The 18,425-nt window shown below is 26.1% G+C and overlaps 1 protein-coding gene across 1 annotated transcript; it reads right to left on the bottom strand.

Moving 5' to 3' along the window:
- Nucleotides 1-3,823: 3,823 nt before the first annotated feature.
- LOC129976236 (adenylate kinase-like) lies at nt 3,824-17,675 on the bottom strand. Its single transcript, XM_056089712.1, has 6 exons — nt 17,521-17,675; nt 15,327-15,456; nt 13,816-13,861; nt 10,083-10,273; nt 7,037-7,204; nt 3,824-5,713 (listed from the first exon to the last, which is right to left on the bottom strand). The coding sequence occupies exons 2-6, from the start codon at nt 15,444-15,446 to the stop codon at nt 5,489-5,491; spliced, it is 750 nt and encodes a 249-aa protein (XP_055945687.1). The 5' UTR covers nt 15,447-15,456; nt 17,521-17,675; the 3' UTR covers nt 3,824-5,488.
- Nucleotides 17,676-18,425: the final 750 nt, after the last annotated feature.

Here is an 18,425-nt window from a genome sequence, read left to right as displayed (position 1 = left end):
ACATTGACAATGTGACAAATGGCATCGATTTTATGCATGTACAATAACGATAAATATGAAATTTTTATTGCAATTTTTTTTTAATTATAAAACTGAAATTACTAGGAAAACCAGGCAAATCATAATTTTAAATGCATGATTTTCAGCACTGCACAGCTCTCTATCAAAACAGAAATGGATTCCTTTAAACCATTTCACTTTTAGTTATTCAATCAGCAGAATCTAAATATTGAATGAAATTCCTCCTAATGGTATTTCTTTATAACAATTTGCATGCTGCTATAGTTATATAGCAAATGCAATTGTGTAAATAATATAATAAGCAAACATAACAATTGATTATTCAAGGAGATCAATATACAATAAAAGATAGCTAATTAAAAAAAAAATTCTGTGTTTTACTTCTCTTATGGCCTTCAATTTTAAATAATAAAGGAAAAAGTATGCTTTAAAATTTCTTAACGGGCAAGAAATACAGAGATGCAAATGCCAAAAAATTGCAGGAAATTACTTATATATGTATAAATGCTCAGAAAAAAAAGTAAATATCTCACAAATGCATATCATTAGTGTTACAAAGTTACCTCAAATATCCAATGTCTCTGCATTTATAATTCCTATTTGTCTAAAGGCTAGGAGAAAGAGTTGATAAAATAAATATTTGTATAATCTATACTTATAATAAAGCTCAATGTGTGTGTGTGTGTGTGTGTTGGCGCTCTACAGGCCAGACCGTTTGACATACAGCTACCAAATTTGGTACATGTATACCTTGGAGGTCGGGAATGTGCACCTGGGGTTTCTTTTTTCGAATTTTTAATTAGAATTTTAATTATTAATTAAAAACTAACTTTCCCACCAAAAAAATCTTCCATTTTCCCCACCGCCAACTTTTCCGCCAAAAAAATCTTCCATTATCCCCAGCGCCAAACGAGAAAGGCTTCAGTTTTTTTTTTTTTTTTTTTTTTTCTCCCAACAGTAATGAGGCTAGGGTTAAAATTTTTCGGCGGATTATTTCAATCGGTTCTGTTTATTTTCTTAATGTTTGATGCATTTAAAATTAAACATTGTTAATGAATCAATCTTTCAGATTCATTCTGAAGTACTTTTGAATTAAAATAAAACAGAATAAAGGAAATTAAAAATTTCAAATCCGCATAGCGTTACCCCAACTGGCGTAGAAAAAAACACGTATTTGCGTTACGTAACCGGCTGAGAAAATTCACGCATGCGCATTCTGTTCTGATTGTTGCCATGACAACGTTATCAATAGATGGTTTAAATTATTTTTGGGTTAGTTGCATGCTTTTGTAAGTAAATTGTATTTATGTTAGTTATATATTTTTTGTATATGCTTATAGTTTTAAGTACATCGTTTTTTAAGTAGTTTTTTTAAAACCTGTTTTCAACCGTTTATTTTAAACGATTCGTTTTATTTTCTTAGTGTTTGATGCATTTAAATTTAAACATTGTTAATGAATCGATCTGCTCATAATGAATCTAAGAAAATTTTGTTGACCAACTCTTGAGATATTACATAAATTAAAAAAGATATTCCTTAGTGCCCATAAAGTTTAAACGTTGAGTGACTCTATTTTCAGTAATCAGATTATAAAAAAATGCTTTGTTTCAGTAAAAAATATTATTATATTAATTGAAGATAAATTCTTTCCACTTGAATTTAAAGCATAAATTCTACCGTTTTCAACCGTTGATTTTAAACGATTCGTTTTATTTTCTTAGTGTCTGATGCATTTAAATTTAAACATTGTTAATTAATCGATCTGCTCATAATGAATCTAAGAAAATTTTGTTGACCAACTCTTGAGATATTACATAAATTAAAAAAGATATTCCTTAGTGCCCATAAAGTTTAAACGCTGAGTGACTCTATTTTCAGTAATCAGATTATAAAAAAATGCTTTGTTTCAGTAAAAAATATTATTATATTAATTGAAGATAAATTCTTTCCACTTGAATTTAAAGCATAAATTCTACCGTTTTCAACCGTTGATTTTAAACGATTCGCTTTATTTTCTTAGTGTTTGATGCATTTAAATTTAAACATTGTTAATTAATCGATCTGCTCATAATGAATCTAAGAAAATTTTGTTGACCAACTCTTGAGATATTACATAAATTAAAAAAGATATTCCTTAGTGCCCATAAAGTTTAAACGTTGAGTGACTCTATTTTCAGTAATCAGATTATAAAAAAATGCTTTGTTTCAGTAAAAAATATTATTATATTAATTGAAGATAAATTCTTTCCACTTTAATTTAAAGCATAAATTCTACGGGTGCTAACAGAAAATGAGAGAGATACATATTACGTTATGACTGAAGGCCTTTATAATATTATGAGGGAATTATATGACTATCAAAATTTGAAGTTTTAAAATATTTTGATGAAGAAGCTATTAAAGTAGAAATTGCATAAAATATTTAATTATTAAAATTTTAACGAACATTAAGATTGGTGAACCGGCTGGTCGCCAAAGGCGGCTAGTACATTATAATTTGGTTTCTTTCACAGCACGATTATGGAATTACTGAAAATGAAATATTTAAATTTCGACAACTAATAGTATTGTATTTGTAATATTGGCAAGCATTTATAACAGACAAAAAATTGTTTTAGTGCTTCTTACTGAAATAGGTAATTCAAAATGGATTTCAGTTTATATTTCCTTTCTTTTATCTTTCATTTTTTTTTCTAAGGAGTTCTTTCTATAAAATGCAAAAAAATTATTTTCACCTCCCTGTACAGATTTAAGTTCATTCAAAGCATTTCTGATGGTTACAAAGAGGCTTAGTGGTTTTTTTTTCCCCTCCTTTGTTCAAACTGCTTGACCTTGTACAAGGGGAAGGGACCATAATATTCCATATACAAGTTGTAAATTTGAATATGTGGTAAACACTAAAAAAATCTGAAAGAAAATGAAATAAAAATTACTGTAAATGATAAAAAGACATTAAAAAAGGAATTGAAAAACAGAGTAATACTCTACTTGTTTATTGGAAAATTAGTATATGTCCCATAACATCTGTTCATTGCAACAATAAACACCTAGTAGCTAATAACTGCAATGTTAAAACAACATTAGCTACCATCAACACTAATACTCCATTATATTAATAGCATTAATTTAGTAATGCAACTTCACTTCGTTAAACTGAATATTATCACACCAATTAACTGGCAAATAATATTGGTGACTGGGAGATTTGTCAAAATTTTATTTTGCAGTATCCCTTGAAAATGGAGGGAAGAAGGGAAGGAAGGCAACCACTGATGAATTCATGAACATTCAAATGAAATAAAAATTGACGTAATCAGACCACTGGTTGGGACTGTTTGCTTAATGTTGAACACATTAGAATTTTTACTGCTCTATTCTGGATTGATTATATTTATCAAGTTTAGTTCAATTTTGAAACTATAAGAGACTTCACTTCATAAATAATGATCAAATAATGGAAACAGTGCCAAAGCTAATACTCTACTTATTAAACTCCCATATCATACTGATATGATAGTGTCTAACTTAGAGCTTAAGATTTAGATGAGTCAAGCTTACAGCTAATATTTGGCAGAATCAAACTTGAACCAAAGCCAAAAAACTACAGTCAAACCATCCATAGCATAACTTCACTGAAAAACACATCCATATCAAGTAACATGCAACCAGCATTACTGTACCATTAAAAGATGCAATACTAACTTTTGCATCAGTAGATTATATAAAATTCAAAGATAAAGGAAAAGATCACAAGATTGAGACAATAACTTTAATGATATGTTTTAAGTACAAAATGCATGAAAGAAATGGGAATTTTTATATATTACAAACAAGATTCAAACAAATTTCACAACCAGTTAAAAAATTCAAATCTATTAATAGATAAAATTATAAAGAAAATTAATTTTTTTTTTCTTTTTTTACTGCTAGATTTTCTAACAAGCGTAGTATTTCTAAATTTAAAAAACTTCAGCTATATTATAAAAATGTCATATGTAAATTAAGAATAAAAAGCAGAACTCACAAAAAATTTTTATTTCAAACATTTTATTTTGCTATTTAGAAAATATTTTCCATGTAAAAGACGAGATAAAGTTATAACTAACTTTGATAAAGATTCCAGATAAATGAAAATGTTTTGATAAAATTGAAATCTCTTTACAAAATGAAATTTCAACAGTTTTTAGCTAACTCCAAGACCAAAATAATCATTTAAAAAAAGTACAAAAATTATAAACTTTGGCCCCTCTTTTGCTTGAACATACTACTCTACCAAATCTAGATAATAATCTCAAACTTACTAAGCCTTCTAATGCCATAGATCATCCTTTACTTTAACCCTCTAAGCAGCATAATTGGCCTTTTCTGATTATCATATTCATATATAAAATTCCTGAGAAATATTTTTTAAGATCTCAGAAATTTTATTAAATATAAAAAAAAATTATCTTATACACATTAATTTTTCAAACTTTAAAGATGTTAGTTGAAAATAATCGATTACTCAGAAGGTTAATGGATTAAAAATTAATTATTTACTATAACAATACACAATATTTACTAAATACAAATAAATCCATACATCAAATTTAATATGCCACTAAATAAATTCAGATAACTTGAAATTATTAAATGATAAATATGCATTTGAAATAACAGAAGAAACTAAATTATTTGATAACAAAAAGATCAAATACTAGTCTAAGTCAAAGTTAATATTTAAAAACCAAATAGCAGATTACAAAAATATAGAAAGTGCAATTCTGCTAATGTGCCTAAATTTTAAATCATTTATTCTTTTGCTACTTGCAATTAGCAATCAAATTCACATGCATTTTGTACAAATAATGCAATCTCATATATATATCTTTTGTACACTAGTGCAATCTCACAAACATTTTTTTTTTTTTTCATTAGTCTATTTAACTTATAAAAATACTATTCATCACAGAGTAAGTGGGTGGTAGGAAAGCAAAACTCCAAAACAGCTGCTTCCAGTTTGAGAATTGTCATTTAAAATATTAACGCAATATTGAAATCAACTTTAAAAAGCAAAAATTTAAAAATGATCACACATTAAATCCCGTACTTAATTTTAATCACACTTTCCCTTCCCAAAACATACAATTGCATGAAAGTAAAATAAACAAGCATCACAAAAGTAGTAAAAAAAAATAAGAAATTACACTGCCAATCAAATATTTAAAAAAAAATTTTAAGTTTAGTGTCCTATTTTACAGAAAAATTCTATAAAAATAATCTAGGCTTTTAAATAAACTTCAATTTGATATTTTTTGCTACTCAATTAAATGGGGGAAGGGGGTACTATAAACAATATGGTATGCAATAACAGTAAGCAGCCATTAAGAAGTATTTTATTAGGAAATAATTTATTTATTTTAATAGTTAATTAAAAGTATGGTTGACTTTAAATTTTTTCATACTTAAATTCAAAAATAAGGGTTATCACCCAAGAAACATAACTTTGTCCTTAGATTTAGCATTAAGAAACGTCCTACGGATGCTTTCAAAAACTTTATCAGCATCAAGAGCAGCATCAATGCGTGTGTGAATGCCTTTCAACCTATAATAGTCCACAAGAGGTTTAGTTTGATTATGATAAGCTTCCAGCCTTTTACGAAGTGCTTCAGCTGTATCATCTGACCTTCGAATCAAGGGCTCTCCAGTTATCTACAAAAGAACAGACAAATGTGAACTGCTTTGATAAAGAAAATTAAACAGAAACTGGAGAAAAAAACTAGTAATTTTTTTAGCACAAAAATGACACTATAAATGTTTTATTACGTTCTAAAAAAATGTTGAACTTTTCATCACAAAAATTAATTTTAAAAAGTAAGTGCAATTTAGATAAAATTATAAAAATTTTCAATAATTTCTTTGTTATGTTAGGGCAAATCTTCATTTAAAAAGTGAGATTTTGCAAAAGACAAAGAAATAGAATGGAAGAATAAAAAAAAGTAAAATAAAATAAAACAGAAGATAATTAGTTTCACACAGATTGGTGCAATTAGTGGGGCTGGAAATCTTGATGATTTATGGCATAGCAAAAATACTGTACATATGGGTAAAAATATGCAGGGGCAGCATAAATATTGCCCTTAAATGAAAGGTTAAAACATTTACAAAAACAATGTAGTTCTCAGACATCTGTTTTTAGGGCTCAACATGTTTGTCCACGTGATAGACCTACAGTCTTTCCTTTTGAAAGCCATCAGCACAAGACTTATTTCCAAATACATAATTTTTTGCAGATATGTGACCAAAAAGAAGAAATTTATGAAATTTAACTTCGATTTATTTTACAAAGGAGGCATATTATGTATAAGAGAGAAGCGGTAATTGCAATGTATCAGTTTACATTGTTACACAAATACAAAAGAGAAAGAAATTTGTCACTTCAGTGATTTTAATGAGATTCTGATAGGATTTTCTTTACCACATGTCAATTTAGGCAAGGGAATCTTTGATATCTTTTAAAAATATGAGCAGCTGTTAAGGATTTTTATCCTTCGTTCCAAGCATGGGAACCACAGAGTCAGAAATTTTGTTAAGTGCATGTTAGAAATAATTAAATAAAAAAGTGGGAATTGGATCAGGAAATAAGAGAACATTTTAGAATGAATTTAACATGGGCTAACTTAAGATTAAAAAATTGGAAATTAATTAAAATTTAAATTAAAATAAGATACCATTACATATATGTTTTGATAAATGGACTTCAAAAATGTTATGAAGGAAGCTAATGATTTGTTTTATTATTGATTATTTATTATTGTTTTATTATTTATTATTTTCATTATTGATGATTTGATTTGTTATTGATTATTAGAGATTCTCTAAAATGATTTTCAATTTTTACACTCCAGTTACAGGTTTATAGCAAGATTGATCTGTAATCAGGAGTGTTATCTGTTGCGACATTGGCCTTTTTTATATTGCAGACTGCCATTAACTGGAAGGGGGTGGGTTTATAAGGTTACAATTATTACTTACATCATCAGTCATAGACTTCTTAGGTGGATGGAATTCCTCATGATAGGATCGGCCACTTGAAGGATGAATAAGTCTACCAGTAATCCTGCGGACCAGAAGGGAGTCATCAATTCCAAATTCAATAACAGAATCCAATTTGGTGTGCCTTTTATCAAGAAGTTCATCCAACTAAAGTTTAAGAAATGTCAATGAACAAAGGGATTTTTCTCTAATTTTAGCAGTGAAAAATCAATCCTCCTGGTTAAAATGAATTTAATGAAAATACAGTTACACTTCGTTTCCTCAACAATTGCATTGGTAAATTATAAACTCGAATTATATAATTTTAAACAAAAAGTATTGATCTTTTGAAATTTTAAATTGAACATTTTTTTTTCCTTTGCAATGATTACATCAAATATTAAGTGACAGTAAATTTATACATCTTCTATGGAAAAATGTAATGCTTTTAATAATCTTGCATTATTTGAAGGGGGGAAAAATCACTGTTGCTCTAGAAATTGTTCGTTCCTTTTATAAGATAGGAAATACTATTTTAAGTTAAATGATAAACACCACGTTTTTTTAAACCTGATATAAAAAAATAAATATATAACAAGAATAAACAATATTTTGAAAATGTTAAAGAATTAAGAAGAAATATCAACGAAATCCAAAATTATTTGTATAATGGAATCAACACATGCTCAAGTAAAAGTATCAAATTAACAATGATTTAATTTTAAAATTTATTCTGCATCAAAAAGAAGAGAAAGTTGAATAATGCTTCAGAGAGTATAATTCAATGCACATTATTCATTCAAAAAAGAAAATATGACGATTGTTAGAATTCTTGAGCTATACATCGTGATAGATTTCTTTTCAATCAAAATAGAAAAATCACTATGCTTTCATTACAATTATATTAATATTGTTAATGAAATATTGTAGAATAATATTTTGATAACAGTAAAAAAATACTTAATTTCAATATTCAGTAAAATAATATCTACTAGCCACTTTGATAACCAACTGTTCCACCACAATATAAATAACATTAATTTAGTCATTTCAACCAACTTTAATCACCAACAGCAAACATTATTTAAAATTAAAGAAGTGGTATCAGTAAGTAAGGCACATAATTTTGAACACATTTAATAAAAAATGCTGCAAATGAGAATATGAAAGTTTTCCAGCTTATTACTTTTCAACATAACTATTATCTATGTTGAGGCATTTAGTCCAGCACCAGATTAAATTGAAAATCTCACAGAATACCATCATTGCAAGCAGAACCATTGAAACGCTTTCAGATTCAAGCTTTTGACTGAAAAGATCAATTGATCTTTTAATCTGACACATGAGGCAGTGATGTTTATTTTGTAATTCTCTTCACTGTCATTCAGATGCAATGGGTGGTTTTATGTCAGAAGAGCACAATTTCTTATGAATTTACATCTAATTAGATGATACAACTTTAAGAATATGTTCTTGTTTTAATACTAGAAATTTAAAAAGTGCCTTAAGCAGTTTATGAATTCCATTTTTTTTTCACATGAATTATAATGTCTGTAAATTTTTTTATAACTTCAAAATTGTTACAAATCAATACATTTATAGCATTTGGGCAAATCAGTTAAGTGGTTAAATATAAGACAATGTTTGTCCTCTGACTCTAGTCATATGAAAAGATTCTATTATGTACAAATTTTTGTTTAGGAAGCTAGTGGAATATTTAATTACCCACTTGAAAAAAAAGCCTCCTCTGATTCTATTAATTTTTATGATAGATTTAAATTTTAAATGATCTTAAAAGTATATGATATAGTTCCTTCAATTTATTATTTAATAAGAACAATTAGAAACCTGTGTCATTAAAATCTACATCAACTTCTTGAATTTACATGTAATATGTAAAAGCCAAATTATAAATAGTTATTTTATAGTAGTTTTACTTTTTGTAACTCTTACCCTTTAGATATTATAGATTATGATGACTCAACAAATGAAGCAAATGAAACACAATAGCATAAGGAAATACAAGGTTGTCAAAAATCTTTATTTCATTTTAAAATGCATATATCCAATATTATTTACATATTATTAGAAACAGGGGGTTGTCTTATTTTGCTGTTCCCTCCCCCAGTCATATTAAAAACTAATTTAAGCTTCTGTCATTTGAAATTTTTTATCTTCCAAAATATAATAATTAGGCATACTAAATTAGAAGTGTGGAAACTGCACAATAATTCAGTAAACACCCTGTTATTCAATTTTAAAGTATTTATCACTCAATTTTAATTCCTAATTAGCATAATGTCAATAAGAATTATTTGTAGAAGAATAAATTTTATTACATAAAGTAAATTTCACATTTTAATACTTAAATTAATTTAAAGCATAAATTTTGCATTCTTTTTTAAATTATGCTGAAAATGCCAAGATATAAAATTGTAAATTAAAGTTTTATTTAAAAAAATTTTAAAATTAGTATGAAATTACTACATACTTTAAAACAGATACGCATAACATGCTTCATCATCAAAATGGCAAAACAATAAATATTACTTTTTTCTTTCTTTTTTTTTTTTTTTTTAAAAAAACCAAAGAAAAGAAATAAAAATTTCAAAATGATAACATTTTGATTAATGGATCCAAATCTGTCTTTTTTTTTTTTTTTTTGAAAATAAACCAAAGAAAAGAATTAAAATTTTCAAAATGATGACATTTTGACTAATGGATCCAAATCTGCCTTTTTTTTTTTTTTAATAAACCAAAGAAAAGAAAAATTTTAAAATGATGACATTTTGATTAATGGGCAATGATTGGCAAATACAGTTAAAACCTGCTTAAGTACTTTCAATTGCATATTCATTTGTTAGAATATATTATATATATATAATAATTTTAGCTACAGAGATGAAATGCTAATTGTTTTTCAACGAGAATATTGGTTACTAACAGGTTAATTTAGAATTGTACACAATTCAATTTGAATAGCTATTTTTAAAAAAATGTTCAATAAATCCATAACATCAGCAAATTAAACAAAAAAAATTTAAACCTTTTCTGCTTGCACAACCGTACGTGGAAAGCCATCTAATAAAAATCCATTCCGACATTCCTCTTTATCCAAATTTCGGTCAATGAGGTCAACAACTAGAGAATCACTGACAAGTTTGCCCTCATCCATGACTTTCTTCAAGGTCTTTCCCAAGTCAGAACCAGAAGCCACCTCAGCACGCAGCATATCACCTGGAATTTTTAAAGAATAAGAATTAATAATTAATTTTAAAAATTCTCACAAATTATTTATAACAATAACAAGTTTTTATTCGCTATTTTTAATACAATCAATATTGTTAATGCCAATATAATGATTCTTTCATTTTAAAATCAAACCTTATCCATATTACCATTTTCTCACTTGGGCTTTTCTTTATTAAAGAAAATTTAAAAATAAAATTCCTTGGATCTAATCTATTTTTTAAAAATTCCAAATGTCTACTAATATAATATGCTATAAACTGAGATGTTGTTTTTAGTCAAAACTGCTAGATAGATATATTTTAACTAGCCTTCAAAAGCCCCTAACTTTAAGTTCAACCTAGGTAAGTATTTAATATAGAATAAAACTCGTTCTTTTATTAATCAGTTCAAGTATTAACAACAGCTGCATGATAAATGCATCAAAAAATAGAATGACATCCGCAGTATCAGACAATATCAAGCACATATGGTATATCCAAAGGATATGGTCAAAGTCATCGCATCAACAACTATTATTTTAAAAATCATTTTTTTTTTTTACAAAACTGACCGCTACCCAAACTATCATATCTTTCGTTCCTGCTCTGGATTCTCTTTTACCCCTATTCATTGCTCATGCTGTGAAGATAAAGACAGGCACCATATTTATTTCTTTTTCTTCAATAAAGTACCTACCAAATTAAAAGACTTTGTTTAAAATTACCATAATTTTCTGTATATAATCTATAATCTATCTGTTAAAAAAAACACAAGAAAATCATCACTAATAATCTATCATTGCAGATAATCCACAGGTTATGAGTTTGCTTTTTTTTTTTTTTCTGTCAGGGTTAAAGATTAGTTTTATATCTTAAAAATTAAATTCATCTAAAAATCAAGCAGCATATATGTGGGGATGATGTACTCTAAATTTGCTATCTCAAAATAGCCTTTTTCTGTAGTAATAATAAGTTAGAGTCGTCAGTAGATTATATAATACACCAATTCAGATTTTGTAGATTTGCATTTCGAACAAATTTTTTAAAATATTTGAATCTTTAGACGAAAGCATTAAAACAAGATTATGTTTCAGGGTTGATCTGTCCAGTCACAAATTGTTTTCAAAATTAAAATTCTTAAAAACAATAGTAATGATATACATATATATAAATCCAATAACTACAACAGCAAAAATTTATTAAAATTAAAGCAAAAATTGTACAAACATAAAAATTATAAAACAAAAAGTTTTTTTTTTATTTATTTAAGTGTTATAAAAAAGGCTTTTGTACAATAATGTTATGAGCTGTTTGAAGGAATATAATAAAATTGATTAATTTGTAATTAAAAATCTAATTAAAATTTTGAAAAACCATTCTTAGCGAGAACCTACTAACCAAGAAATAGACCAGATGACTTTAATAATATAACTCTAATACTAACAGTCTACTTTGAAGCAACTTTTTTTTCCTTTGCATAATTTTTAATTGTGCATGCTGCAATTTACATATAGTATGATACTTTATAATCATTACTATATTATAAAAAAGGACAAATCTACAAATCATTAAATGACAAATATTGATAAGAGGAATAACTTAATTATAGTGCGGTATAATTTTTTTTTTAAGTTAGAATTCTCTAATTGATTGATTGATTTCTATGCATATCACAAAGGAAGGTTTGTAAAGGAAAGGAAGGTTGGAAGGGAAGCCTCACTAACAGAATAGGACTCTTTTTAATTTATGCCAAGAATTTAAAAACACATTTCTGTTCAAAATATATGCTTAAATTATGAATAATTAATTCATTCTAATAATTTATTTCTTGTAAAGATATTATAAAAGATTTTGAAAAACTTATCTAAGGTACTGAACATAAATATAACAAAGGTCATGAAATTTTCTCAAAAAATAAATAAATAATAACTAAAAGAAATTTTTAAAAAATATTTCTACTATATTTTATATCATATATATACATAATTATATATGTGTGTAGGGATTGCAATATCGGACCAAAAGTTCAATACCGGTATTCGGTATTTTTTAGATCTTAATACAGGGATACTGGTTTTAATACCGGTAATAGAAATTTTAGGAAAAGAAAGAAATCACAGATGTTTCTTTGTTTTATTTACCAGTTTTATTAGAGAGTGCAAATATCAAAAGAAAATAATTTGTAACTTATCAATTATAACAGTATATAAAGAATCACCAAAAAGTAAAGGAATATCTTATTTATCTAAATCACAAAAATGTGTAAATATCACTATTCAATCTGTGATACTATTGCAAATTTTTGAAATATGATCTTAAAAAGCATAATGCATCAATTGTACTGCCATTAAGCCCGGAACGTAATTTTGTACAAAAATTACCAGCTGTCGATTCCATCTCATTAAGGAGCGAGATGCAGAACGATGAGCACATTTCCAATATTCACGTTTGACCTTGGATTTCCCCATTAGATACTTTTTAGTTCAATTTTTTTACATGTGTATGTGAGTGTTGTGTTATTTCTGACAGCATTTTATTTTAACTCAAAATTTCGTATTGATACGTGTAGCCAAAAGTGATAAAAAAGCTTTCAGGAATGGAACTAAGAAAATTTCCCAGAATAAAATAAAATATTGTAACCAAGAAGCAGAAAACGGGGAATTAAAATATTCCAGAAAAAATGTAATAACATATAAAAAAGAAACATTTTAATATAAAAAATATTATTATTATTTTGTAAAAAAGTAATTACCAAATTTTAAGAACAGAAATTTTTTATTTATTCTTCATAATTTAATGTTTATGTTTTTTATATTAAATAAAAATTGCTCTGAAATATTTTACTGTGCATTAGTACCTTTTTCTTTCTGTATTACTAATTACCTATAATGTTTATGTCTCATAAAACCCACGAGTCTTCATTGTTAAATGTAAACATCTCCTCTTTTCATCTAATCTCTCACCCCTATTTTGTCGAATTAAACCCATCTTAATGCATGTGCAAAAGAGCGGAGGGTTTTACAATCCGTTGTCAAACAGTATGTTATCACTTCTCTTTATTTTACAATGCAACTTCGTATTCACAGTCTAATTAATTTTGCCCGTTAGGAAGACATAAAAACAAAAGCGTATACTATTTTGCTATGTTGGCGACCCTTGAACATATAGTGGAGACAATTTTTTAAATTTTAAGTAAATACTGAAAAAATGATATTTAAACTTGTGAATACCAGTATTACAAAATTGTACAAATAGCTCAAAATACCGGTATTTGGTATCTTGGTATTGCAATCCCTATACGTGTATACAAAGTATGTATTTTGTACGCAATTTCAAAATTCAGAATTTGAAAATATTTCAGAAAATACAATTTCAAATTATCTGAAAAATAATGAAAATAAAATGATAAATACAGCTTTTAAGTACAAAGATGTCATTTTTTTAAAAAAAGTTTAAAACATTTATCTTTACATTTTAAAACAATTATGTATTAAAGCACACAAAAATGTTGTTAATAATCAAATTAAGCAGGGGGAAAAAAATATCTACCAGTGGCAAGATGGCAAACACAGAATTCCTTTTTCAGACGAGGTGCCTAATGAATAATAATTTTAATCAGACTTAAAAAACTAAGTAACTTTACACAAATTATATGTATAGTAATACAAAAAATAATAACTTTTTAAATGATCAAACTTAATTAATTCAAACAGTAAAATAAGTAACACATAATAACTAAAGAGAATAAAACATGGAACAATTTATGATTTAAAATCAATAATGAAAGATTCAATTAAAAGTTAGTAATAAATGGCTAATAGATATCTGAATCAAAAAAGGAAATGAAGAATTAAAATGCAATGTCATAAGAAATGAATATTTTGATTTCAATCACAATCATTATTAAGACATTTATTGATACAATAATTAATAAAAAATTTATAATAGCCTTTATTCTCTTTATTTATAAGTAATTGATGGGAACATCTACATACTTATCAAAACAATAGTGAAAATGCTGCCAATTTTAAAAGGCCATTTAAAACTGAATAAATCTAGAAAGTAAATTATTAGATGCAATTAAAGTCCTTTTTTAATCTATTAATCATATACCTTATTAGATTTATATATAAGAATTAGTTATTTTACATTTAAAAATACATGTTTCAATTGCTTTCAAATATGGATTATAATTTATTAAAAACCAGACAAAGCTAAGAACCTGATAAAATTTTCAATGCAGTCTTTAAACTAATATTACAATAATAATACAATGCAACTATGACCCAAACCAAAAAGTAAAATTTCATTTATTTATTTCAAAGTAAAATTTGATTTCATTATATAACATATTACACAGAAAAAAATCCCCAACTTCAGTAAAAATATAATTGCAATTGTGCATAAGTTTTAACAGAAAAGAATGTTTTTTTTAATCAAGTAAACTTTATTTCTCAGATTTTTTTTAATTGTTATCAAAAGTAAACATGGCAATATAACTTCATTTCATAATCTTTAAATTGTAATACACTTACTAATAATAAATTTTTGTAAGAAAAGGAAAATATGACCATTGAAAAATAATAATAAAGAAAGGCATTTAAAAAACAATATTTTTAGACGTTAAACAATATTTAACAACAATTCTGAACATTTTATTTTTTAAAAAAATTAATTTTAATTCATGAAAGCTGCATTCATTAGAGCCGACTAACAAAATATAACAAAACAAAAATACATAGCACATGAATAATTTTTATTCATTTAAATAAATAAAAAACGGAAATAAAAAAAATCTGTTCAATATAATTACTATAAAAGTATAATCACTATCATTCCATCACCTAACAGCTACAATTAATGCACAAATAATCATTTTGTCGGCATGGCAGAATGTATAGAAATGCATCAACTTTATGCCACAAAATAAACAAGTTACACATTTCAAAATGAATATCAAATATTTTAGCTTTTATCAGGCTAATGAACTCATTAAAACATTAGTATTTACAAAATCACTAGAATATGTTATAACAAAGGCTTCAAATTAATATTTTTACCTGTGTTCCTTTCCCAGCTCCTGGAGGTCCCAATAAGATAGCATTAATGCCTTTCTTTGTCTGAGGTTCAGCTTCTTTGATATCATGGTCAAATGCTGGTTGTGCAGCGGTGGGAGCCATTATTTAATACCTAATAATAAATATGAACTAATAAGCACAAATAAAAAATGCATAAAACTAGTATGAAGATGGAAAAAAAAAATAGATAAATATTTTTTTAACAATAACCCCACAAATATAGAGCCCCCCCCCCCTTCCAAATTTGGCGACTACAGAAAACACACTATCGCATCTAACTACAAAAAAAAGGACAAAAACTTCCAAACAACCAACTATTTTGATTTTATAACATTCAGGTTTTAAAAAAATAAATTTTTAAAATCAACTCAATTTTTTTGTATTTCATCATATCACCGAAATCTTTAGAATGCTTCATTTATGAATTTTCTTAAAAATATATATTATAAATATGAATTATTTGCATTTAAACTGAACATCAAAAAAGGAAAAAAATTTATTCTGCTGCTCAAAGTGTTAAATAAAATGATAATAAAGATAAACCAATCACACTCAAAAATACCTAATGCAGAATGCACTTCTGATGCTACACAACTTTATACATTTGATTTGTTTTGCTAGATTGTAACTACAAATACAATGACAGTGACTGGCAGGTCTACATGAATTACATTGTAAGAAATTCAGTGTGGCAGCTGACAATCACAATATTTCAATCAATTTTTAACTGCATAAGTAAAATTATATGAATGGCATTCAGAAAAAATCTGTGTCTGTCACTTAGAATACCTATAAGGAAAAAAATATGAGAGAAACATCTTAATTTAAAAAGAAATTAAGTTTGATTTAATTTTGAACATTGTCATTAAAAGTGAACCTTTAATCTGTTGCAAAATCTGCAATTTCAAAATTTGGGCATATTAATACATTACTGAACCAAATTACTATCAAGAAGAAGCAAACAATTAGTGAATAGAATTTAACTTCAATTATAAACATGACCATAATAATTTAAAGCACAAAATGTATGTAATTCCATATATAATTAATAATGTCCGAAATCAAATAACCAATTATAAAATTTAAATTATTTTAAATAGAATTAATAGGATTTAATACATGATCTCTTTTTTTTACACATGCATACATAGAAATGGGGACAATTTACAATGGTTTCTTCTCCCCCCCTTGTATTACAAAATATTAAATTCTATAAAGATTGAGGCATTATCTTTTTAAGAAACAAATAAGAATAATTTGGAATCTTTAATTGAATCTGCATTATCTTTTGTAATAATGAAGCAAAAAGTCATCATATAATTAAATTCATATTTGATGAAATGAAGGAAACAATAGGATGCAATACATTCACTTCATTATCTTAAAAAAACTAAATCAATTTATTTCCATCTTACAATCAAACTATTCTGTAATGTAATATCAACAGATTTCAATACCAACAAAACAGAATAAGAAAAAAATGAACTGACTGATATTACTTCAGAATTGAACTAAAATAATTTTTTAAAACAATGATTAATTGAGTTATTTTAGTGACATTCAATATACCTTCATTAAGAACTTTTTTTTTATCAAAATCGAAAAAAAAAAATTCTGGTGGCACTATTTGGGTTTATTTTAATTCAGTATTTAAAAGACATAATAAAACTAAGACGTTTGATAAGAAATAATGAAACATGTAAAAGTTATCAAAATGCAAGAAATTTTAAAGAACAATATAAATTGTCTTTAAAGAATTATTACGAAAACTATGAAACGTCAAGGTAAAAAAATCCTTTCCAAAAAAGATAAAAGATTTGTAATTTTTGCAATATCACTATATACTTGAATTCCATACATACACTGAAATCCGCAAATTTTATCAATTTCTGTAATGAAAAAGGGATTACAAGTAAAAAGAAAATTTTCTCTCAACAAGAACCCACACACTGATAATATTTAATCATCTTCGCAAACCAATTACCAGCAAAGCAATTCAAATTCAAAAACAAAATATATATTATAACACAAGGAAGATATATCGTACATTAAATTTAAAACGTAGTTTTCGAAATACACACAAAATAAACAAAATCCTTTTTAAAACGATATATTTGTTAGCATACAATTATATTTCAGCTGGCAGGAGACAGTAAACAAAAATCAGTATATTTACCTAAAAAAATAATACAATATTTATTTAATATCAAATAGACCACGTTTCGTCCCGGAGGTAAAGGTCGCAGTACCGGTTATTGCCATTTGTTACAATAAAACATTCAAGTTGAAATTTGACCTTTGTTCTAAGAAAATACAATTTTATTTCGAATTAATAAGTTATTTTGTGAGTCTACCCATAATTTTTGCTAATAAACATTCTCAAGACAAAAAGATAAAATTTAGAAAAATCTATTAAATTTGTAAAACTCGAAAAATGTTTACTTGAAATAATGTGCTGCCATCTATGAATAGTTCGATAAACTATTCTAAAATTTAATTTCTTGCGATTTTATTGTAAGCAGTTTTTAACAGTACATTCATTTCCAAGTTTCATGATATTTAACTCTTGGATTGATAAAGGGCTAGTTCACCTAGAATTAAGACTATTAAACTTTCAATTACAGTGCCGAATCATTATATGTTGATACATTTATATAAATGTGACAAATTTGTCTTCTATAATTATAAAGAATTCTGAAATCCAGGGCAGGGACTCTATATTATATCATTTTTTACAACATAACTGTTTGTAAATGAAATTAAAAACAGCATTATTTCATTCAAACAAATATTCCATTTTATTTTCATAGCATGCTTTATATTTTTCTTATAATAAAAAAAAACTCAAAGCTTTCAGATTTCTTTTTTAATTGAGATGGACAAGAGAATATTTCTCTATATTCGCCTATTATTCGCAATTGGCGATATGCTGGTCTATCGGGATAACTGGTTTAGTAAAATTTCAATTAAATCTTTTTTACATAACTTAATCTTAACGATTTCCTCACAAAAGTATTTTTAAACTTCAAATTTTGATGATCACGTTACTCGTACTATTTTAAAAGCCGTAATCATCTTGAA

The sequence above is a fragment of the Argiope bruennichi genome, chromosome 7, assembly GCF_947563725.1.
Source record: "Argiope bruennichi chromosome 7, qqArgBrue1.1, whole genome shotgun sequence".
In the NCBI taxonomy this organism is placed as follows: domain Eukaryota; kingdom Metazoa; phylum Arthropoda; class Arachnida; order Araneae; family Araneidae; genus Argiope; species Argiope bruennichi.
This window is presented reverse-complemented; position numbering and strand designations above follow the sequence as displayed.